The sequence below is a fragment of the Carettochelys insculpta genome, chromosome 5, assembly GCF_033958435.1.
Source record: "Carettochelys insculpta isolate YL-2023 chromosome 5, ASM3395843v1, whole genome shotgun sequence".
NCBI classification, from domain to species: domain Eukaryota; kingdom Metazoa; phylum Chordata; order Testudines; family Carettochelyidae; genus Carettochelys; species Carettochelys insculpta.
This window is the reverse complement of record NC_134141.1, coordinates 16,304,289-16,330,406: the sequence shown is the minus strand read 5'-3', so window position 1 is coordinate 16,330,406 and position 26,118 is coordinate 16,304,289. Positions and strand designations below refer to the sequence as shown.

At 43.0% G+C, this 26,118-nt stretch overlaps 1 protein-coding gene across 1 annotated transcript in view; it reads right to left on the bottom strand.

The window, feature by feature from the left end:
* Positions 1 to 26,118, bottom strand: part of MOB3B (MOB kinase activator 3B) — a 78,388-nt gene that overhangs the window by 21,648 nt on the left and 30,622 nt on the right. Inside the window, exon 2 of the mRNA XM_074994704.1 lies at positions 8,247 to 8,449. Within this exon, the coding sequence (XP_074850805.1) occupies positions 8,247 to 8,449 (203 nt within the window). The remainder of the gene's footprint in view (positions 1 to 8,246; positions 8,450 to 26,118) is intronic.

Here is a 26,118-nt window from a genome sequence, read left to right as displayed (position 1 = left end):
GAAGAGAAGTGGAGGATGGAGGTTCCAGAACCCCCTGGTGAGAGGGAGGTGTTCTAAAGCCTCCTGGCAGGGGTGGAAGGGCAGGCAATGAAGCAGGAGCTGCCTCCCTGAGGCATGGATGGCTAGGGAACGAGGCTGCAGACCCACAGAGGCATTCCCTGGCAGTAGGAGCTGCCTTCCCTATGTGTAGGGCACCAGGGAATGAGGCAGCCGCCCTTTTGTGGAGCTGGCTGGCAGCGGGGGCTGCCAGGGTATGGAACAGCTGCCCCACAGAGGAGCTCCCCTGAAGCAGGAGCTGCTGCCACACAGTGCAGAACTCTGGGGAGCAGGGCAGCCACCAGTGGAGGAACTTCTTGGCAGGAGAAGCTGCCACTCCAAGACGTAGGGTGCCAGAGAATAGGTGCCCCACAAAATACGGGACAATTTGCCTCTTTTTAAAAAAAGAGTCAGGATGCCTGTGAGACAGATTAAATAAGGGACTGTTCTAATAAAAATAGGACGGATGTTCACCCTAGATAGTGATAAGATAGTGGCTTGAGCGAAATGAAGTGGTTCTCTCACCCTGTAGCCCAGAAGCCTCATGCACAGCACAGTATTTCTGGTCCTTGATGTCTCAGCCTTTTGCTCTAGAAGCAACCATCCTTGTTATACATGCAGCACCATTACTTCATAGTGGGAGGCAGTACAGTAAAGAAAGTAGACTGGTCAGGTGCAAATTCTTCTTTCAGTGCAAACTTCAATAAGTACACCCAAAGACAACTAAAAAATAACAAAACGTTTAGCAAATTATAATCCACTGATCTGTATTTTAAGCTAAATTCTCTGGGAATGACAACCTTGTTTATCACAGAATGTAACTAATGTACCTTTCAGTTCAATATAACTGGACAAATGAAATAAATTTTGCTGGTTGGGACTGTTCTTTTACAGAATAAAAGACCAGAAACCAGCAACAAAACTTGTTGCCACTGATTCTGTTGCTGATCTCTGAACAACAACAGCCTATTAGTAAGATGCATGATTAACAGACACTTTATGTTGCACAGATAGTAAAGTAGCTGCTTGTGGCTCAGGCACAGCAACAACTGTGTTGTGACATACACACAAAGTGATACCTGATATGCACTACTGCGGTCTGGGGATCATGCTAGCTATGCGGTGGGTTAGCCAATAACGGGAGAAGAGAAACTTTGCATTTAATAAGCATTGTTTACCCTGCTGATTAATACAGCCTAATAAACATAGAATGGCATCAAAAGTGAAGTTGAATAGACAGACACCTGGAGAAATACTGACTTGGTATTTTGAATCCTGACCATGACTTCAGTGTGTTGCAGTTCCCACAACACACAGTTTAACTGGAGTATGCAAATTCTGCAACGGGAAAAATAAAAATCTCATGCAAACATGGATGTCCATTTCTACAGTGTTTGACTTACACCTTTGCGGTGTGGGGCTGTGTTCTTTAGTGTAAGGAAGATGCTGGCCTGATAGCTCCAGAATCTGAAATGCCCTGTCCATAGAACAAGGTATGCATGGAGAGCAGCAACTCCTGCTTCCTGTCTGTGAACTGCAACTGAACAGTAGCAGAGAGGGAGCCATGCCAGTCTATATACTATCAGAACAAAGAAGCAGTCAAGTAGCACTTTAAAGACTAACAAAACAATTCATTAGGTGAGCTTTCGTGGGACAGACCCACTTCTTCAGCCCATAGCCACACAGAGGGGAACACAGCCTGTTTAAATCTTTGGCTGCTCCTCCTCCAAGAAGCCTGCCAATTAATGCTAATGAACATGCCTTGGACAAAGCACGCTTGACAACAGCGCATGACACTTGAGTAGAATTATTTGAGACATGATCAAAGGCCTCCAAGTCCAGTGAGGTTAGCCTTCACTCTAAGTTACATGCATGTAAGTGTAAAGTAATGGCATTGACTACAAAAGAAATACTCTGGATTCACAAGTAAAACTGAACAGAATCTGTCCCTGTATCAGGACACACAAGGGGCAGAGATGAAGCCAAAGTATGCAGTCTAAGTTGTGGAACTTCCTGACTGAAAGACGTCCAACCATAGAGGCAGGAGGGTGCTGTCCCATCCCTTAGCTTGAGGTGGTTTTCATTAAATACATGGTTTATACATCGGTTCAGTGTCTCTCAACACCCCCACAATAAAAACTGTTCCAGAACCTCTGTGAGCAGCTGTGAAACATTAACAGTGCCCACGACAGTGTGGCCCCACTCAGCTGACCAGGGGGAGAGGGCCACCCCGCTGCCGCCACCCCCGGCAGCACAGCTGTTCCCCACTCAGCAGGCCCCAGCCTGGGGAGACGGCCCTGCAGCAGCTGGCCCCAGGGGAGCTAGTCCTGGTCCCAGCAGGACTGCTGGCTCTGGAGCAGCTGCCACAAGTGCCAGTTAATAGAAGATGCTGGTTACCCAAGATCCGGATAACACGGCTTTTAGTGTACACAACTGCTCACTGTAAATCAATAGGACGATACAGATATGCTAATTAAGTTACTGTAATAAAACCCCCTCTCCTCCTCTGATTAGATCAGCAATTCTCAAACTGTGGGTCGGGACGCCAAAGTGGGTCATGACTCTGATTTAGTAGGGTTGTGGTGCTGGAGTTAAATTTGCTGGCCAAACCTCACCACCATGGCTGAAGCCCAAACTCAAGGACTTCTGCTCAGGGCAGCAAGACCCCAGGTACTGCCTGCCTTCCCCACCTTGGGCTTTGGCCTGTCCACCCCAGGCTGCAGGGTTCAGGCAGACTTAGACTTCCCCATTCCTGGGGTTCTGTAGTAATTTTTGTTGTTAGAAGAGTGTCACAGTGCACCCAAGTTGGAGAGCACATGGATTAGACAACAAAAGACTCATGTTCAACGGAGAGTTTTACACAGAGAAGTGTAAAACCATTTTCTTTGGAAATTTTAAATGCTCTTTTAAATTGTGTCAAATGTTAAGTAAAAACTTATTGGAGCCCAAGGCTGTCTTGAAACCAATGGCAGTTTTAACACTAAATATAACACTGTGGCTAAGGACATTTTATGTTTGGTCACTGTGTGATAAATTTAGTTCTAGCGTAAGATGGTACCAATTCCACTGGATTCATTCCATTAATTCAACTGTGCTGATTCTACTGGAGGAGCAACCACTTACAGTAAGACACGTGTCTCTGTATTTTTAAATTGCAAACTATTTTAATGCATATGGTAAGTAGACATTTAGAATATATCTTGCTTTAGTTTGCTTTATCTATATACTTTTTGTTCTCATAAAAGAAAACACTTGCAAGAAATGCCATCGGGTAGAAAGCACAGAGTTCCTGGAGGGAAGAGGAGAAACAGACATCACATCAGAAGGGAAAGTGATGCAGACAGTCAAATGTTGCTATCCTTACGCCAATGCAAATAAGGAGTAATTCCACTGATTCCAGTGAAATTACACTGGTGAAAGAAAGATCAGAATCAAACCCATAGTTTGGAAGGCACTTTGGCTTTCTCTCTACAGCTATACACAGAACCTCCTCTACTGCCGCTTATTCCAGCACAAGGAGATCTTTTGCTGGACATGTTAAACCAAGTCCCTAAACAATATAGGTTAAAGGACGCTTTTGCCCCATAAGGCCATGGCTACATACTAGGTTTTGCTGGTATAACTATGTTGCAATTCTCACTGCCCTCCCAGGTTGGTGGTGGAATATCTTGATGTGCAGGGCTGTCAGAGATAACCGATATAATTCTTGTAGGCAGCCATCTAGTTGGTTTTTTTTTTCTTTAAAGGAGTCATACTATTCCCCAGACAGAATAGTTTTCAGGAGGACAAATGAGGCTCTCCCACAGACAGTGCTGTGAACACCTGGGTTTATATCCATGCAGCTTATATTGCTAGGGTGTGTGTGATTTATTCACATTCCTCACTGCCATAAGGTATGTTGAGATAAACTGCAGTCTAGATGTAGCCTAACCGATTTATACATTTCAATCTGATTGTGGCAAAAGCATCTAAAATAGCTACAAAACCTATCCAAGAAATCCTTACGAAAAGGATTTCTAACAGTTTTTGGGTATTTATTTCTTTTGGATGTCAACAGAGTTAACTTGCTCTGAAGTGCAGTATGCCAGTTTCAGGATCTCCTCATATATCAACCACTACAGCATTCTGCATTTCTGTAATACCTTCTATTCAACAGTCGCAAAGCGTTTTACAAGTATTAATTAATGTAGGTTCACTATGAAAATACTTGCAAAGCTGGTACTATTATATCAGTTTTATAGATGACAAACTGATATACAGAGATGTTAACTGGCTTGCCTAATGTCATACAAGAAATCTGTAGCAACAAAAGGCAGCTCACTTAAAACTGGGCTTGAACCACAAGATGATGACTCAAATTAAATGTCTGTAAGTTACTCCAAAGATGTAAAGCACCAACAGTTACCTATTATTTATCATGAATGGCACTTGATTCACTGCAGGAAAACAGAACAAGCAACAGGAGTGAAGCATTACACATTAAAGGGACTACTGTCATTTGGTCAGTATATTGCGATCTCTCCTGAGACCTGTTGGCATTATTACTAAGGATCAATTTCAAAATATTTACAGTATCGTCTCAGGGTATCCTGCTTATCAGCTGCTGCAAAGGGTATGTTTTTGAAGATTCTCCCTATGTTTCAACCATTGGTTCCTGTAGTTCTCCTTAAAACTGCTCGCCGCGCGAAGGAGTCAGCTCTCCCTTTCGCCATGTGGAACACAACTTCCTACTAAGAACTGACAGAACTGTCCAACTAACCCAGCTTGGTGGGAGGGGAGATGGCCCACAAATCAGCAGGCCTTAAAAATACACTCCCATCTTTTAGCTGACCCAAAGAGCTAATCAGATAACTGCCTAAAGGAAATTATCCATGTACAACCCAAATTTGCTCTTTGTTTTTGCAACTGCTGGACTGGGATTTAAAAGTCAGATGAGCCCCATTTTTAAAAGCCAGCATCCTGTCACCAGGCTAGTATTCATTAGCATTATTACTCTTAATCCAGTATCAGCATTTGGAATTATTTCCCTTTTTCATAAATACATTGATTAATCAGTTGGCTTCTGGTTTATAGAGTGCATGACAATCTGTTTATTTAATCAGAGCTTGGCCCATTTTCTAATTAAGTGGGATAATTGGGAATCATTTCCTGCAAGGGTGAACTTGCTGGGGCACAGCTCATCCTTAGCAGTTGCAGTAATGTTTGAGATGATATGTCACGTCTGCGTTCACTTTGGCAATCAGCTCCCTCCTCTTTGCCCAGAAGAGGAAGAAAATACCAACATATGTTTTATGCATTTCCAGGCTAGACTGGCATTTGCCAAGATAATTCTGGAATGAAGGCAGTGAGAGCAAGTGGGGCTCCGTCAGCCTGGTGACATGGTACTTCCTGATGTAGGTCTGGAATAGAACAATTGCTCTGAAGTTGCTGAATTCCACCAGAATTCTTAACAGAATGTCTATTCCCAGGAACAGAATGCTGGAATGTCAGAGGATTTGCATACAAGGGCATGTCAGCAGCTGGATTATGTTCCTCACTCTGCAACAGACTGACTCCGGACTTGGGGCAAGCCCCTTCAACACTGTGGACCCAATTTTCCCATTGCCTAGTCTGAATTGAGGAATAAGTGGGTTAGCAACTGAAGCGTCTTTACTCTCCCTGTATTCTGGGGCCAGCAGGGACCTCAGGACTTGTGGAGCACTCTTCCCTAAACATGCTCTGGTATACATCTCATATCTCCTGCCTCTGACACATCCCCCATGATGGGCAGAGAGATGGGCCGAGGTGGAGCTGCTTTAGCATTTCTGTGCTACTGGGGAAGCCCTCTCTTACTGCAGAGGTATACTCAAGGGTCTGTTTTCATTTCCTCAAGGCCTCTTTACAATGCCAATGTGGTGTAAAAGGCCATAGTGCAACAGAGAATCATCCTCTCTGTGCTTACATGTTCCCATCTGTAACACTGGCATAACGTGTACCTATATCACCGGGTTGTTGTACATCAATTAATAATGTAAATAACTGGTTGCTCCTTTCTGGGAACCATTGAGAAAACACTCTTGTCTCTCCCCACATTTCCTCTCCAGTCTGCATAAACCAGCAGTTACCAACTGCTCAATCACGATCGACTGGTGGGTCCCGGAGCCTCGGCCAGTTGATGCCGATCCTTAGCCAGGTTGTCTCTGCATGGCTCCACACTGGTCCTGGAAGCAACCCCCGGGGGTGGGGTGAGATACCTCTGTGCTGCCTGTGCCTCCAGCACTGTCCAAGAAACTTCCATTGGCTGGGAACTGGCCAATCCCAGCAAGGCAGCGCATGCAGACCTCTTTCCCCCGGCCCCTCCCATCCATGGGCCACAGAGAACTCAGCCAGCTTGCATTCCCAGGAGCTGCACAGAGCTACCTGTAGGAAGCACTTGCTCGCTGCTGCCTGCAGCCCTACCCCAATGCCAGCTCTGACCTGGCACAAAAACGGACTCCTATAGCCCACAGTTCTCACCCCTTCCTGCACCCAAAGTGCTGGTGTGTAGCAGGGAGTGAGGGGGGCAAGCTCTGGGAGACAGTCTGGGGGGGGGAGGGGCTCCAGGTTTGGGCAAACTCCCTCTCAGAGCTTGCATTCCTTACTCCTGCCCCAGCCTGGAGCCCCCTCCTTCACCCAAACTCCTTTCCAGAGCCTGCAACCCTCACCGTCTCCTGTACCCCAACCCCTGGCCTACTGAGACAAAAGTGAGTGATGGTGGGGGAGAGCGAGCCAGGGAGGGGATGTGGAGTAGGCAGAGCTCTGGGGAAGGATGGGGGCAGGTCCTTGCTTGCTCTTAAATTCAAAAAGTGATCTTCAACATAAAAAGTTTGAAGGCAAACACAGAACTCCTCCCCCATAGAGAGGGCCATCGCTTTACATACACATGCTACACAGGCTTATACTTTTTGCACATGTGCATATATGCACACAGAGACACAGACCCACAGCAAGTATCTGCTTTCAACACACACAGACACATTTCACCTGTGCTCACTGTGTGCATTTAACCATTAAAAAGCGGGTGCTGGGCAGCTGCGCAGCACAGGGACACCCCTCCCTTCCTCTTCTCCCCCATCCTGGGGCCAGGCTAACACTTCATTAATAATGTGCAGGATACAGAATTGTGACTTGTGGAGAACACCAAGTCCCATTCATTCTAAACACGCCCACAGCCTGGTACTAATGTCAGCACACAGAAGCCCTTTCCAAATTGATTCTTCCCTCTCCTCTCTTTCCAACAGGTTTTTAACTCTTCAGACCACAGTGACAATGTGTCCCACTTTGGGAATCTAATGTTTGGAGATAATAAATTAAACATTGATCAATCTGCAGCAGAGTTTCTTAAACTTTCTGAGATCACAGAACACCAAATAATAGTATTTTTTATGCAGAACACCTATGAAAATTTTCTTCAAAAAAAAAAACAAACCCAAAACCAAACAGCAGCATACACAGCAAAACCAAAATGAAGTAATTTAAAAAGAAATCATAGTGATGAAGTAGTAACACTGAATCTGGTTTTAATAACAGAAAATACAGACCATGAATGTATTTTTCCAAATGCTCGCGGCACACCTGCGAGTTGTTCATGGAACACCAGAGTTCCGCAGAACACAGTTTAAGACGCACTGATCTAGAGCCAAGCCTCCTAAGTCAAGGGAGACTCCTGGACTTGTTGCACTACTGATTGTCTGGCTCGCTCACTGAAAGTGAATAAAACCAAGTGCAGCACACTCACTACTTCCACAAACCAATAAAATGGTTACCAAGAAAATCCCAGTTCATTATATAGGTTATCTCCTGCACTCCCCATGCTCCATCCCCTCACCCACTTTAAATGCGCTTTGATGATTTCCTCTTGTGAGTACCATGCTGTTGCCAATTAGCAAAAAACAGAGCAAGGAAAAAATCCACTTGATTGTGCTGGAAGGAACAGCAGAAAAATTAGCTGCCATTTTAAATTCTCTGTATTTTCCCTCTGTACTTTTCCATTTGAAATACATTGCACACTATTCTTATGACTTTACCATAGAGGGAGTTGGCCTATTTACAAAGGCTTATTTAAATAGTCTGGCTTGAGTTCCATTAGGAATGAAAGGTCCATGTTTCAACTGCGACAGTTTGGAAAAGACTCAACTGAAGAAAAAGAGAAGGAGAATTCACCACACATTGGGCTATACATGAGCACTTACCAAAGGCTCTAGCTCCTTGCGGTCTATGAGGTTGAGCTCTGTTACAAAGTAATAAAAGTGCTTGTAACAGGTGTTGACGTGGGCCTCAGCTCCCATGATGATGATGCGGTCAAAGTGATGAATATAGACGTGAACAAATACCCGGAACAATCTGCACAGGATCTTCTTGCAGATCTGAAGGAAGTTCTTTGGAAAGGGAACACCTGAGAACAAAGGAGGAAAGAAAATTACTTTAAATTAGATCACTGCTCTCCCAAAGAGCATTCTGAAGATTTTGACAGACTCCAATCCAGAGAAACACTTATGCCTAGGCCCCTGCAAAGATACAGAAGTTTTACCTGCAGCTGGTCCGCAAGCATCTCTGTGGACATAGAGACAATATCCGTAGATTTGCAGGGCTCTACTTATGCTCATGCTTGTCTTTTATCTAAGGTACTGTGATTACACAATTAAAAATGATCATGAGCTCAAGGGCAAGCTGGATCAAGATCACAGGCATTCCTACTAGTCTCATGGATGATGAGGGCTTTGCCATTTACTTTAACAAGGGAAGAGTCAGCCTCGTAATGTCCATGAGTATGAATCTGAGTCCCAAGCACACACAAATCATTTTCAGCACCAGGACTACAGTTTCTTATGCTGTGAGCTGAAGCCCATGATACACATGATGACTTTGGTTTCTGTGTACCCTATTGGCACTGTTGCCATCTTCATACAAAGTCGAAGGCAAAAGAGGCTGCTCCAATCACATTCTTACATTCACCCCAATTCTATGCACCTTTAACAATCATTATTTTAATATAATGTCTCTTACAATGTTGGGGAAACTGTCCCAATGTTCCATGCACTATAATGAAAACGAGCACACGTCAATAGAAGATTCCATAGTAAGCACTTTTGTTGCTGTTCCTGCTAAAGGAACAGCCACATGTCCACAACACAGCATGTAAGAGCTCTTCAAAATTCCCTTAAATGAAACCTAACCTCACAAAGTGCTTCGTATCGTCACTTCTCATTGGACTTCAGTAAAAATTGTGGCCATTCAGCTCCTCACAGAATCGGGTCCTTAATGAGCAGATGCAGAGCAAAAACAATTAATAAGCATCCCATCTAAAAGTCTGACCTACAGCCATCCCTTGCAAAGTATACTGTGTGAAATGATCCCCTATTCACTTTTCATGGCTTTGTATGCCCTCCTGATTTCTGCTTGCATTCTGGAGTTTGATCATATCCAAAATCAAAAATTATATTCATGGGTTTTGCATTGATATCATCCACTGGACAGGATAATTTCAAACTTGTCCTGGATTCACCTGAAACTTGACCCAGGTTCCTTTAAAAAGTTCACAAATGCCTGGCCCAAGCTTCAGGTTCAGAATGAAAGCCAACACCGGGTAAACACTCACCTGAGCTTGGGGTTCTGTCATGACGATTTTGCAAAGCTGTAACTGGAAACTCTGCAGCTCCCTCACACTCATCCATTCCAACTGCACTAGAGCTTTTCTTACTGCTCCTTTTGCCCTTTATAAAGTGTTTTAAAGGTGGCAGTTACACTTCTACAATACAGCAACTGATGTGAAGGCAGCAGCTGTGTATGTTACAAAGTATTTCAAAAGAAAAAATATTTTTTTCCTTTGCATAATTTATTATCAAATACTTAATCTGGGCAGAAAGAAGCCAAGAGGGCATTTCTATAGAGAGATCCAGTCTTTTCCAAACATTTGGAGATACAAAACATGTCTTGTCTACAAGCAACTCCAACATGAGGCTGACAAACAGGAAAAAGCCCAAAGTTCAGGATCTCCCTCTTCCACTTCCAAACAGTGTCCCAACAGCACTCTCAGCAACATTGCCACCTACTTGCATTTAATTTTAGTTGAAAGCCGAGGTTCTTCTCCTTTAAAATTACTCAGTCCTCCTATCACTGTGGTGAGTGCTGTTAGAAAGTAGTTTATCCCAATTTTCCAGATGACTAAATCGAGGCGCACAGAGGCTAAGGACTGCTAATTAAATGAGCAGGGAAGAAAGTAAAAAGCACAAGAACGTACGCAAATCCAGAATGCAGAAACCACTACTATCAGAGCATATTCCAAGCTTGAGGAGGAAGAAGGGGATGTGGCCATATATAGCCACTGAGCAGACAGGAATAATATAGATGCCCTGCAGGAAACCTGTGAAGGAACATGGCCACCAATCCACTGTTTGGAAAGAGAAGATAATTCTCTTTCTGTGGAGCTCAGCCTGCAGTCTGTTGCAACTCATCAAGACACACTGAGATCCCAGAACAATTCAAGCTATTTTCAAATGCTTGAATCCAGCGTGAAGGCTGCTCTGTGTTAGTTAATGTTGCCTTGGTCAGCATTAACTTTCAGGCAAAATTTCTGCTACCTTGGAAAATGACAAAGGGTCCTCCCCACCACATTCTCCACTTCTGCCAGATACACATCAGCATGTTTATGGCATTTTTCATTACTATACAGAGAGAGGAGCTGGTGGGTAGCCGTTACAAGAGAGCTCTACTTTGGTGGACATGTAAATACTTCATAGACATGGTGCTATTAGACAGTGCATCAGAACATGCGGCATAGCTTCAAGCCTTTGCAGAACACAAAAAAACTTGTGTGTCCAGCTATTTACATGATGTTATTGACAGGGGCTATGTAGTCTACATTATGGTTGCATAGCTGTATTTTGCCTCTACAGCAACCTTCTCTAGAACTTTGCTGTGTAAATTAATGTCTCTCTGTTGCCCCTCATGTCACATAAATGAAGTGAGCTGGCAGACTTCAGTAGCCACAGAATGAGGCCAATATACAGTATCCCCAGGAATAGAACCTCAATGGATTTGACTCCTAATCTACTGCTCTGACTATCAGAGCACATTCCCTTCCTACTGTGTGCATTGATGACTTACACTCAGAAAGCGTTACTCCAAAATTGTTTGGCAAAATACCATCCTTGTTCGAATTTAAAGGAAACAAAACCTTTTTGATTAAAGACTCAGGAATACAGCTGTGGTATGAAACGGATAACTGCAGAAAGCTTTTGGATCCCCAGGCTGTGGATAAACTTGGATTAATAAGATCCAGCTGCATTAAATCAACGGGAAACAAGACCACCGGTGAGTTCTTTGTATTTTATCTCATGATTCCACTGACTTGTCACCAGCTGTGGTTAGGCAGGAATGGTGCTCACTGAGTTCATGAAAAAAACCACCACACAAGCAAGAGAGCTAGAGACTGGGAATGAGACAGAAATCCATTTCTGTGAGATTGTGGATGAGGAGAGCTCCCTTACCTCCCATTACAATGTCTCAGGTACAAGTAAAATGTACCCAGGGAGATCGCTCCTTAGCTGTGCTGACTTTACAGCTGAGGAGGGGATTGCACCCCATTCGCGACCAGTTGAAAACTACAACACCCTCTGATATAATTTTGAGCTGCTCTAAATCATCCTGACTACAGCCTGTGGCAATTACCAAGGATCATATTTACTTCTACTTCTGGAGCATGCACACACAGCCCTGCATATCCTGGGTGCCAAAGGCAGGGGACACAGAGCTGGCTACAACAGTTTTTAGCAGATGACAATTGCTATCCTGTGAAAGGGTTGGACTCCCAGGACGCAGAGCATGCCGTGCTGAAACTGTGAATTCTGACCCCACAGAACTGAGCTCTCCAGAAAACAACACAGTATCAGACTGCCTCAGCAATATTTGAATCAAAACGGGTAGATTTATCCAAGGGCTTTTAAGAACAGCCATGGGTATTTCACACAATCCCAACTGCTTATCTTCTCCGGCCAAGTAAATAAAATATATCAAGAAATGACAGCGCCACTTGCTAATAAGGAGGATCGGTTTTCAGCCTTTGGAGAGTTGCCTGACTTAACTCCATGACTAACTGCCCCACTGCTGTGCTTCAAAAATTAAGAGAAAAAAGATCTTCAGAAGAAAATGTTTTAAAATAGGAAATCGCTGGGTATTGATTTGTGTTACTACAAAGCAAATATGAGTTCAATAAATCAAAACAGCAAAGGGAAAGAGGCTGATTCTCTGTTGTACTGCCCCCTGTGTGCTGATTTTCAGACATGCAAAAGAGTATAAAACTCTACCGCTGGCATGAGTGGAGAAGTCCTGTTGGTGGCATTTTACATATACTTCGCACTCATTTTGTAGAGGTGTACATGACAATTGGGATAGGCCGGTAAGGCTGCAGATATTCAGTATTACTGTAACTGCCTACATAAGACTGATTTTTCACAGCTGAGACACACCTGTAGCTCCTCTGGACATCAGTTGTGGATGCTCAGTACTTCTGAAAATCAGGCTGGCTGTGAAATCCATTACACTTTCTGTAAATGTAAAATGGACCAAGGCATCTAATTTCTATCACAGATTAACACATTGGTTTTACTAATCCACCTCCAGAAAGGCAGTGAATTCACACCACTCTATATTAGAAAATGAAATCATTGGACTTTGCTTGCCGAGCCACAGGTCTGTGTTTTGGTTTGCAGTATATGATCAGATCACTAGCTTAAGCTTGCTTTTATCTAGCAACCCTATGACAAGTCTCCCTCCCACTAAATTATTAACATACTGTCATGTAATACTAGCACCTTAAATGTATTTCTCACAAACATGTGATCCATTAATTGTGGTCTAGTCTTGAGGTCTTTACTTCTCGAGATTTTGCCTGACTGAGGGCTAAACAACAACTAAGGACCTCAGGGTTTAGTACATTCCAGTGCAAACATACAGCGCAGAGGCAGCAGCTGTGGCTTTACACTGAACAAATCCCTAATTTCCTTCCTGCTCTGTTTTATTCAAATCACCAAAAACATTAACTCTCCCAGGTTTTAGCATCCGCCTAAATTTGAAGACAGTCTCAGTTACACTGGGGTAAACACAGAGTAACTCTGTTAACATCAAAAATTAAAACATCAGTGGAGTTACTCCAGATTAAATTCATATGTCTCAGATCAGAATTTGGCCAAACCGTCTTGATCCCATTGTTATAAGTAAAGGAGCTGCAGAACATTATCAGATCTCAGGAATCACTGGTATTGATTTCACTTACATCTCTGACTTGGTAAATGACCATTTCTTACTAACTTGGCTTAACAACAACACCACCACTAACCTCCTTCCCCTCCCCAGTTCTTTCCCACACGGTCCAAATTCAATCCTCCTTTTCCTGGCACTTGATAGAAAAATAAAATATTAATCTAAGCAGTTGGACACTATTTTTAATATAATAAATTCCAAAAGAGAAGATTATTCTCTCAATATAAGTGAAGGGTTGCTGTAGGCAGAGGAAGCATAAAGGCACTGGATTAAGTCATTGAGCTATGGATATTAAAAGGCAAAATACCAAAGAGACACCAGAACTACTGTGCTAGCTGCTACTTCCTGAAGAAAGGGGAAAAGAAAAACTTCTGTATGAGCAAGCTGGCCTCAATTCAACTGCAAACTGAGCCAGGGCTCTCTTTTGTGTGAGAAGGGGAGTGACAGAAAGATTCTGTTAACTTGCTGTTCAGAGTCCCTGGACTCCCAATTACGCCCCAAGTTATGCAAATGGCTCTCAAACAAACCAGCCACGCAGCTCATGCTCCTTTGGTTCTATCCTTGCATGGATGCACACACAACCAATTCTCTGGGAATACAAAGGTCAAGTACATCAGAGGTGTTTGGATATCACAGCGCTGGGTGCAGCATAAAAACACAAAAGCACTTGTCATCCATACTTCCCTGGTTTTTTGTTGCTGTTTGCTTGCTCTGAGAAGGGACTGATCTTAAGGACTCCAATTAATGGCAAAGAGGCTTATCTTCAGAGCCAGATTTACTGAAGTACAGACTAGGGGCTCTACTTCTATCCCTTTCTTTTCAATTTGAAAAAAAGTTATTTTCCTCTTTGAAAACACAGCCTTATCTTTCCTTTTCTCACCAGGTTTTATCCTAAATGGGACACAACTTCCTACTTTGCACAAAGTTACTTTGCTCTTGTAGCCAAGTTGGGTGAGTCCACAAACTCCTAACTTCCAGATTACTTAATATACTGATAAAGTGAGTGATAGATCCCCTTCAAGGAGCTGGTCTTCAGACTTTTCTAAATAGTGACTTAATTTTACAAAAACAACCACTTCAACACACGTGGCCTATCTATTCATAAAGAGAGGGAACTAAGGGAAGCATCTGCACAAGGGACAAAGAAAACACCTCAGTGTTGAGGGACTTTTTTCCTCCCAAAAATAAGCTGACAGCTGTGAACAGTTAGAGATAAACTGGACTACTATGTAGTACGTGCATCCTTCTCCATGTTGCCGTCCTGCCTGTTACACAGCAGCTGGGCCAGAAGAAAGAAAACAGACTACAGTAAACTTTTTTCATGTCGTCCATTCTATGATCCAGAACTCTCAAAACAGCAGGCATTTTAACCAGAAGTAAATTTTAGTTATATTCTCCATAAGTACAGTATAGTGAGAAGAAATACAAATACAGCAAATACAACTGTACAGCGTACAACACTACTTTTGGTAATAACTCTGCATACATTGTTTGTTTGTTTGTTTATATCTAATCTTGTTTTCCTTTAATGTTACGCACTGCTAAGTATTCCTCTCTTATCTAGAATATTTGAATATACAGCAACTTCCCAGTCCTGGGGAAGTCAGATATGAAAGAGTTTACTGTAATCTGCGACTGCACTTTCTAAATTTTTATTATTATTTTTACAGAAATGCTATTAACAGGCAGTTGAAAATGCTGCTGCTCTCAAACAACGTCTGAGGTGCCTTCAGTGAATGAAATCATAGAATCATAGAGCACTAAAAATGGAAGGGATCTCAAGGAGGTCATCAAATCCAGTTCCCTGACTTCTTGGCAGGACCAAACACCATCTAGACCATCCCTGGTAGGTGTCTGTCTAACCCACTCTTAAACTTCTCCAGTGATGAGATTCCACAACCTCCCTAGGTAACTTATTCCAGTGTTTAACCACCTTAACAGTTGGGAAGTTTTTCCTAATGTCTAATCTAAACCTCCCTTGCTGAAGTTTAAGCCCATTGCTCCTTGTCCTATCCTCAGGCCAAGAAGAACATTTTTTCTCCCTCCTCCTCGTAACCCTCTTTGAGGTACTTGAAAACCCCTATCATGCCCCTCTAAGTCTTGTCTTTTCCAAACTACACAAGACCAGTTCTTCCAGTCTTCTCTAATGTTTTCTAGACCTTTAATCATTTTTGTTCCTCTTCTCTGGACCTTCTTCAATTTCTCCACATCTTTCTGGAAATGTGGTGCCCAGAACTGGACACAATACTACAAGTGGGGCCTTATGAGCACTGAGTAGAGAGGAAGAATGACTTCTTGTGTCTTGCTCTCAACACTCCTGTTAATGCATCCCAGAATCATGTTGCAAAAAAAGCAAACATCACCCTGTTGACTCATATTTAGCTTGTGGTCTACTAGGACCCTTAAGTCTCTTTCCACACTACTCCTTCCTAGACAGTCGCTTCCCATTCTATATGTATGAAGCTGAATGTTTTTTTCCTAAGTGGAGTACTTTGCATTTGTCCTTCTTAAATTTCATCCTGTGTTGAGTTGAGCTATTGTGTGTTTCCAAACCTTAATGATGCTCACCATTCTGATGGGCTAAACAGAGGAGTATATTAAATAGATGTATTCAATTCCCACGTTGCAGACAGCAGAATAAAAGGTCAGAACTCCATTAAATGAAACCAGGCTATGTCAATAGTCTCACACCTCCATGGTCCAACCAGCAAGCATCTTCCCTATACATCTACCTTATTTGTTTTTACAATAGATTTGAAGACAACTCAGCTGCCAAAAGCCAGGAAGATAAGGATGTGCATTTGTTATCTAAATAAACACACAAAAATCTAGAAAGAGGAGATGTCTTCTGGGTAAGGTCTAAAACCACAAATCCCACTGAAATCAATTAAATCAGTGCTTAAATCTTCTCTGCTGTGTATGGACTCTGAAGATTCCTTGGCTGTTTCCCTGAGCAAATTTAACCTGGTGTCCTCGGCCAAGATTTCACCTTCTTGTTTTCAAGTATCAGAGGGGTAGCCATGTTAGTCTGTATCTGCAAAAACAAAGAGAAATCCTGGGGCACCTTTACAGACTAAGAATTTTTGGAGTATAAGATTTTGTGGGCAAAGACTCACTTCGTCAGATGCATGTAGTGGAGATTCCAGAGGCAGGTGTAAACGTACAGGCTCATAAAAAGAAGAGAGTACCAATCAAAAGGAAGGCCAGAGTCAACGAGGTCACTTCAACCAGGGAGGATGTGGCCCACTTCCAGCAGCTGATGTGGAGGTGTGAACACCAAGAGAGGAGAAACTGCTTTTGTAGTTGGCCAGCCATTCTCAGTCTTTGTTCAATCCTTGACTGATGGCATCAAATTTGCAAATGAATTGCAGCTCTGCAGTTTATCACTGGAGTCTGATTTTGAAGCTTTTTTTGGGTTACAGGATGGCTACTTTTAAATCTGTTACTGAGAGTCCAGGGAGACTGAAGTGTTCTCCTACAGGTTTTTGCATGTTACCATTCCTGATATCTGATTTATGTCCATTTATTCTTTTACATAGAGACTGTCCAGTTTGGCCAACATATATGGCAGAGGGGCATTGCTGGCACATGACGGCATATATCACGTTAGTAGGTGTGCAGGTGAATGAACCTCTGATGGTGTGGTTGTTGTGGTCAGGTCCTGTGATGGTGTTGCTGGTGTAGATATGTGGGCAGAGTTGGCACTGAGGTTTGTTGCAGGGATTGGTTCCTGAGTTAGAGTTGCTGTGGTGTATAGTTGCTGGTGAGAATTTATTTCAGGTTGGTGGGCTGTCTGTAGGAAAGGACTGGCCTGCCTCCCAAGGGCTGAGAGAGAGAGGGATCATAGTCCAGGATGGGTTGTAGATCACTGATGGTGCACTGGAGAAGTTTCAGCTGGGGGCTGTAGGTGATGACCAGTGGTGTTCTGTTATCTTCCTTGTTGGGCCTGTTTTGTAGCAGGTGACTTCTGGGTACACATCTGGCTCTCAATCTGATTCCTCACTTCCTCAGGTGGGTATTGTAGTCTTAGGAAAGCTTGGTAAAGGTCTTGTAGATGTTTGCCTGAAGGATTGGGGCAAATGTGGTTGATCTTTAGTGCTTGGCTGTAGACAATGGATCATGTGGTGCACCCTGAATGGAAGCTGGAGGCATGTAGGTAAGCACAGAGGTCTGTGGGTTTCTCATACAGGGTGGTGTTTATGTGACCATCACTTATTTGCCTGTAGTGTCCAACAAGTCTCTCTTGCATGGACTAGTTCAGGTTGATGTTGATGGTGGGGTGGAAACTGCTGAAATCACGGATGAACTCTTCAAGAGCCTCCTTCCCATGGGTCCAGGTGATGAAGATGGCATCAGTGTAGCACAAGTAGAGGAGGGACACTAGGTGATGAGAGCTGAGGAAGCATTCCAGGTCAGCCATAAAAATGTTGGCATACTGTGGGGCCATGCGGGTTTCCATAGCAGTGCCACTGATTTGAAGGTATAAATTTGTCCTCAAATCTGAAACAGTTGTGGGTGAGAACAAAGTTCTACTCAGGTGAGAGCTGGCTACATTTTAATGGTACTGTATGTATATTGAGAAGGATGTTCAGAAGCTTGAAACAAGGATGAGGGTGTGGGAGGGTGTCTAGCTGGGCCTGTAACCACTGTGGAAGCAATAACACTGAAAGAAACTTGAGAAGGAAGGGAATTTCCAGACTACTTGTGACTGACAACTAGATCTGCCCCCAAGCTGCAAGTAGGCTTAAGTACCTATTGCAATGGCGTTGTGGACCTTAGCACAGTGAAGTACTGGTTCAATGTAAAGGAAGGACAGAACCTATAACATGGCAGCTCAGAATGTCTTAGCCCCGACAAACACTCTCCATGCATATTAACTAATCTGGGTGGCATGATGGAATTTTCTGGCCCTTTGCATCTGAGCGCCTTTATACAGCATTAATAAATTATTCCTTTTGTTCCAATCAGTCCTGAAATACTTCTCTCTCTTTCTCTCACTTGCGCATGACTGACTCGCTCAGTATGGAAACGCAGCTACCTAGGGAGAGGAATGCAGCAGCAACCGAGGTAAGAGCTTAGCTCACAAAGGGAACACCATCTTCTGATGAACCTGCAAGGGGAATTTAGGTGAGCAGGTTGTACTTCCTCCTGGTGGACATAGGCCAGATCATCAACATTAACATCCTGTTCTCCCACTGCATAAGGTGTCATGCGTCCATTAATTCTTTTTTTTTCCCCAAAAAATGTCTGTTGTGGCACTGCAAACAGGAACGTTACCTCAACAGCCCTCTGTGGTTGTAACTTTTGTCAGCAGTTTGTATTTTTTGTCAGTCTCACTCAGTATGTTTAGAAACAACCATTCTGGTTTCCCTTTTATTGCACGTGTGGTCTGGAAAATGAAGCCATTTCCACAATTTTTTTTAAAAGCACATATTTTTAAAACACATGTTTATTTTGGTAAACTTCTCTCTTCCCTGGTAACACATTGGGATTTGTGATGGTACAGCTGTCAGAATGAATTTGACAGCCCAGACTGTTTGCATGTAACTATGTATTCTCGGCTGAACTGAGGAGCTTAAATGTCCACTGATCTCCATCTAGTTTCCAGTAAGAAAATCTACTATCACAACTGATGGCTGAACAGTGAATGGGCATGGATCTTGATCTTTCCTCTCATTCCTGGAGTTGTTCTCTCCAGACCAGGGGCAAGACACTGAAGAGTGGAGTCAGTTTCACTGCAGCTGCCCAGGCTTCATTGTTTCTGTGGTTAGACAGAGGACTTTAATCTTCAGGGCTATACAGCCAATCCCGGCCTCCAGCGCTAAACTTGTACACAGTCTGTTAGCAAATTTAATTGCCCATGGACATATTTCTCTTGGTACTACACATTGAACATCTCCAATTTGGAGCTCTATCATCCAGCAAACTCTGTAATCCGGCACAATTTTAGTTAGATGGATGACCACATATCATGGGTGTGGCCAAGTTTCCTGTGGTCCCATAGAAAGTTTCTTTATAGCCACCAGTCCTGTCTCTCAGTATTCTGTGCTATTATTTAGCTGTAATTTACCCCAAATGTCTTCTAAGAGCCTAGCAAGCAGTGAAAATGTTCGCAATGTGCTAGAAAATATTGATCTCCCATCCGCTGGAAAATTCTCTCGTCTGGCACCTGTCACATCCTGAGGATACTGGACAAGAGAGGTTCAACCTGTACAAAAGAAACACGTCTGTCTCTGTCAGCAATAGTCTGCCAGTGGGACCTCACTGCCTCTCTATCAGGTGATGGAAAACACTGCTATCACAAGCATAGTTATGTTACTGAATATCACGGTCTGCCCTGTTCTACGCAGAAACCAATAGGTCCTGCTTTTTAAAAATTCACACCACACACTGATGCTAGAAAATTATTTGACATTTCAAAATAATTATTAGACCAAGCAAAAACTCCTAAAACACAAATCTCTATATATTTGCTCAAATATGATATCTAATAAAAACCAATGTGTCCGTTGAAAGTTTCCATCTTTTCTAAATCAAGTTAATTATTTTAAAATACTTAACATTAATTATTTCAGGTTCCAAGAGTGTACTAAGACCTAAAGGCTTTCCTTGTTAGCTTGCTACAGCTGGTATAAAATGGACAGATAATAAAGCATGGTATATTTAAAGACCAGCTCACGAGTGTAGGCTGCACCTCAACTCTGACAGAAGAAGGCTGAGATCTCTCAAGCCTTATGGATTTCCTTAAGTTTGTAAGGATAAGGAAACAGCAAACTGGATTATGGGGCCAGATATAAATTCTGTTATAACACAGGTGCTATTCCCATTGATTTAAAAAAATGCCTTATATAGGGGAAGTGACAGAATGCCGGGCCCTGGGGCAAGGTGTGTGTGCAGGGATGCAGTTGGTAGAAGATGCAGGCCAGAGGCTAGCCTCCCCTTGACAGCCTTTCAGTGTCACTCACACCACCATCAATTATTCAAAGGGCCCAGCAAGGCGGCTGGGAGCCCAAAGCCCCTTAGAATCAGTGGACACCAGGGCTCCCTTTGTCCCCTTCTTTCACCACATAGGCAGGCCTGGCCACACCACCGCAGCATTGTCTACAGTTATTTAGTCAATTAAGGGTGTGTCTACATTGAAATAAAAGACACAGAGCATCAAATCTCAGTGCTCAGGTCAACTGAGTTGGTTCATGGGGCTTGGACTGTGGGACTGAAAACAGTCATAGAGACATTCAAGGTCAGGCTGGAGCCTGGGCTAGGAACCCTGCTAGCGGTTGGGGTGGGGTGTTATAGAGCTTGAGGTCCAGTCTGAGCCCAAACACTGACACTGCTGGTTTATAGCCCCCCAGCCCAAGTCTTATTCCTGCAAGTCACCTGACCCAGGCTCTCAGACTCTGAGATGAGGGATTTTTAAATCTCCAGGTAGACACACCCCATGTGTCAGTCATATTTAACAGAAATGGAGAGACACGTGTGACAACTGAGGAAAAGTAGCAGAGCACAAGCATGGTTGGAAAACTACCAGCTACACAAGCTCCAGGGCAACTGTGTGTTATTTAAGACTTTTTGTTTAGCTATTTTGAATTTCCTAGGGCTGTGAGAGTCTTTTCCTTACCACCATTTTCTGCCACTGAGGCTGTTTTAATAAAATGTCAGTTCGTCAGCGCTCGCTATGTGCATTCTGAAGTCATGTATCAGCTGTTAGCTGCAGGATATTGCTTTTAATGAACCAATGATCTGATCTAGGAAATTCTTTGTTCATATGTAACTTGATATAGAGAGAGAACAACTAAAACAAACCACAAGCAAAACATTGCTTGCAAAAGTTAATGATTTATAAAAATCTTCTCTCCTGTCCCTTTCCCCCAGCCTGTTTGCTGCAAAAGCAAATACAGGTTGAGCCTCTCTGGTCTGGCACTCTCAGGACCTGACTGGTGCTGAATGAGAAGATTTGCAGGAGCACAGGTGGTCAATACTAAGAGCATCACCAACACTTCCGCTGCTCACTGGGTCCTTAGAAGACTCTTAGGGGTAAATTACAGCTTAATAACAGCAGAGAACACAGAGTCAGGACTGGTGGCTGTAAAATAACTTTATCGGACCACGGGAAACTTGGCCACACCCATGATAACAGGTTGTCCAGCTAACTAAAATCATGCTGGATTATGGATGTTGCTGGATGAGAGTGTGCCAGATTAGAGAGTTTCAACCTGTATACTTAGCAGAATATATAGGACTGCTTCTCACTGCTGTTATGAAGGAGGTATAGATTTGTCATTAGAAACAGCGTTTCATTTGTTTTTCTAAAGCTGTCTCAGGCCTACGGGTCAACAGTGATCTCTGGAATTGTTTTTACAATTTATCAGATGCTCCCTGACATATTTTATTAGCTCTGTGAGGTACCCAATTTTGTCTTAAACAGCTGTCTGAGCACAACAGATTAAAGGAACTTCCAGAGTGATCACTCACTGTGGAATTAGTAACCGTAGGCCTTGAAGAGAAAGCCAGCTGGACTGTGGTTTAAGTGGTGATCACCTCAGTAAAGTCATGCCAGATTTGAATTCGACCCAACTACTGTTCTCTGTCACTTTCTCCTTTCTAGACCACATAAGTGCTTGCCTCCAACATTCGTTCATGTAGTCTCTAATTCTGTTCATATTTTGTTGAAGTAGTCTCTAATTTTGAATCCATCATCTATTGCAAGTGCATAGAGCAGTATTTAGATACATGAAAAAGGACAAAAGAAAGAGGTTGCATGATATCAAACTTTCACCACAGACTAAAGCCCAAGAGAAATTTCCTGTATGAATAAAAAGGATTGGTTATCTGAGCACAGGCTGAACCTCTCTAGTCTGGCACTCTCTCCTCTGTCAACATCCATAATTTGGTTTGATTTTAGTTAGCTGGATGACCACTTATCGGGGTGTGCCCAAGTTTCCCATGGTCCCATAAAGTTTGTTTACAGCTACCAGTTCTGGGTCTCAGTGTTCTATGCTGTTATTTTGCTGTAATTTACCCCCTACATGTCTTTTAAGAGCCCAATAAACAGTGGAAGTGGCAGTAATGCTGCCAATATTGACCACCCATGGTCTGGCAGGTTCTCTTGTTTGGCACCAGTGAGGTGCTAGACTAGAGAGGTTCAACCTGTGTCTGGTTTATCTTGTCTTCTGTATAGAATATTGTGATCAATTTCCTTTTCCAAAGCAATGACATGTCTAGCTACTAGTAATGATAAAGAAAGCAGCACTAACTTTGGTTCACCTTGTACAGCATTTGCTAGACATTGATTTTCTTTGTATGGTCATTAAAGACACTGATGTTTCATTGCAGAGTAATGGACATGCTTTTAGCTACATTCTGGCAGGAAGCAACTCTACCAACTTCCACATGAAATATCTTGATTGCATTTTATGGCAGCAACACAAAAGACTGATTTTATTTATGGGCATGATGTAAGATGGGATTCATAAGTCTCCTACGGCACTTTGCGTTACGGACACAATTCATAAGGAACACTTTATTTACTTTCAGAAGATACTTTCTTTTTTGCCCTTCAAGGCTGATCCCACTTACAGGTGCTGCTGTCACAGAATGCTGAAGTATTAAGGATAAACTATGTGAAAATTAATTAAGTAGCATAAGCTCTCCAATCTCTCATGGAGCAATGTGGCTCAAAGCCGTAAATCAACTGGGGAAAAATTACTGCTGCGGCTCAACTAAATTACACCTAACTACATTAGATGATCACAGAGCTATGATCAGTCACCCTTCTCGCCAACTCAACTGCATGAATTTTTAAACTATGTTACTTACTCTCATCACGTCTTAGTTACAGAATACATTTTATGATCTGCTGTGTTGTTCTTAAACTAGATATGGGTTTTTTTTCCAGTTTCTGGTTTACAATGAAAAGGTAGAAAATCCTTAGCAAAAAATTCCTATTTACTAATAAAATCTGTTTTAAAAAAAAGATTTATCTTGCCAATGTTGCTTTATAAAATGATGTGTTGTAATTTACAATAGCCTCGTTCAGAGGTGTGTGTGTACACACACAATCAAACCTTCCTTACCAGAAGATAACTACAAAAATAATTTAAAGGTCTGGAAAACATGTCCCACTGTGAGAGACTTAAGGAGCTCAACCAATTTAGCCTATCAAAGAGAAGATGGGCAGGAACTGGAAGCAGAGATGCATCTGGGGTTGGGGCAGTGCTGTAGCTGGACCTGAGCAGAAACCAGGGCAAAACAGGGCTCCCTTGCTGCACCCCCCCCCACACACAACTGCCTCACATGAGAGCTGGCCTATACTCTCCCATGTTCTCCCAACATTCTTTTATGTCCCCTCCATAGGGGAATGCCCCAGACTTTTGGGATCACTCATCTGTAAGTACCTACACAGGGAGAAGATACACTAGTTTAATCTAGCCAGGATTTTAGTACACTGACCCAAAACCTGACCTTGGGCTAGATGCTAAAGATAGAAAAAAATCCACTGGAAATAAGATACGAATTCCTACCAGTTAGGGAACTAACCACTGGAAAACCTTAGCAAGGAAAGTAGTATTTTTACACATGGATAATAGAGGCCTTTCTAGAAGAGATGTTCAAATTCAGCCATAGATTACGAAGTTTGGCAGTGATCACTTACATGGGGTGGAAAAACACCCCAGACAAAAGTGGACAGGTTCCATGCCTGTGGCATGCCAGACATCAGACTGGATGATATTCACATGACCCGATTTGGTTTAAAAAATCGAAGCCTTGCTGTTATCCCAGAAGTTCAAGGAGTTCAAGGATGGGCAACCACAAACAGTGGGGGAGACATGTGAGTGGCCCTCCTTCACTTCAGTGGACTGCAGAAGCCTGCAGCCCCACGGCCCGCTTGTCTGCGCCCCTTTCCCCACATGACTCTCGTGCACTGGAGCCTGGAACTTCCTGCTCCTTCCCCTCCCTGCCAGCACTCTCCGAGCACGTTGTCATATAGGAGTTGAAAATCAATCAAGCTGATGCCTGAGTTGACAGGGATCTGACTGAGCAATACGCTGCTAAACTACTTAATTTAATTCATTATCATGATTACTTCTACCACTCTTGTGTCCAAGCAGTGACAAAATGGAGTTTCCGCTGACTGATCTCCTTTGAGGGCCTTGTTAAAGCTCTGCCACCAAACTGAAGGAATAGCTGGAGTGACCTTCACCCCTTTGTTATTTCCCTGATTCTGTAGATACAGTTCAATCATCTCTACTGCCAAGGCCCACCAAAATGTTTCCTGAGCAGATCAGACTGCATCCAACAACAGCTGTAAAAGGAAAAACAAAAATAATTTTCTGTCCTTAAGGTCTTCACCCTTGTTTCAAATTACAAAAGCAGAGGACTGCACCATTGTCAATATGCTCAGAAAAAAGGTAAACTTTTCCAGCAGGCGCACAGTTCAAGAGCTGACATCCTCTTAGTTATGAGAAAGAGGTTTCATTTAAACAATTTCCTGGTGGCTCCCCCCTCACTCTGCAGATACTCAAGGGATGTGTGGCTTAATTACACGTTAAAAGAGAATGATTTTGCTGAGAGCCCCCTTCTAAAATAGGTGAACATTGCTTCCTGAAATTGAACTGCAGGGCAAAGCTGCAATAGACTTCAAAGGCCTGATTCTAAGCCAACTGAAGTGACTGGAAAGACTCTCATTGAGTTCAACAGGTTTTGGATCGAGCCCCAGCATGTTTTCATGACACATTACTGGAAACCCATTATTTGTGGGGATGAAAAGGCCAAACAACAGTTTGAGCAGCTGAGAAACGTCACCACTTCCCAAATTATCTCCTAAAATAATGGATAACATTAAGAGGTTTTGACAGTCTCAGTGTCTCTTGGGTCTATCCCTGCTGGAGAGAAACAATAATATCAGAGGAAACATGTTGGCACCTGAACCAGTTAATGGCTGCAGATGTGCTCAAAGCCAGGCAATGCATTTTGTTGTCCCTGGGATGCACTTAGCTGGTAATTAACAATAAGTACCTCCATTTGTACACATGCAAAAATCCATTTTGTGGCACAAATACTGACAATTTCATTTAGATTCTTAATTTTACAAAAGATATTAAAAAACGAGCCACAGAACAGGACAGAGGAGGTATTTCTATAGAAGAAATTAAATGCTCCCAACACTTGGTTTTTTGCTCTTAAGATGCATACTCGGTTTAGAGAGATTTTCAGCGAGCAATTATGAAACATGTCCAAATGAAATTAGCAAACTAGTTCAGTATCACAGATCAGGTCCCCCCCACCGTGGCTAGATGATTCTAGCTCCATCTGCTCCTTTAGTTTCTCTGTTGTGTAGACAGAATCTTATATATGCAAAAATAACATCTTAGATCTACACGGATAGTTTCTCAGGAATGATCACAAGGCATGTTGCAAAATAGAGAGAATCATTTCACTTTCCCATGAAATGCAGCAATTTCCTGAAGTAGAAGAAACAACTGCTTTACAAAACCCCTCCACTTTAGAGCCAGAAACAGAGTTAATCCAAATAAACTTCAGTGAAAAAGAGAGCAGAATCCGAGTCACTGATTTTGGTCGAAACAGCAAGAAGTCCTGTGTCACTTTACAGACTACAAGATATTTTGGAGCATAAGCTTTCGTGGGCAAAGACCCGCTTCGTCAGATGCATGAGTGGGGTTCCAGAGGAGGGTCTAAATTTATAGGCTCATGAAAAGGAGGGAGTCCCAGTCAAGAGGAGGGCCAGAGTTCACGAGGATTCTGTCTCGGAGGATATGGCCCATTATCAACAGCTGCTTAACTGTG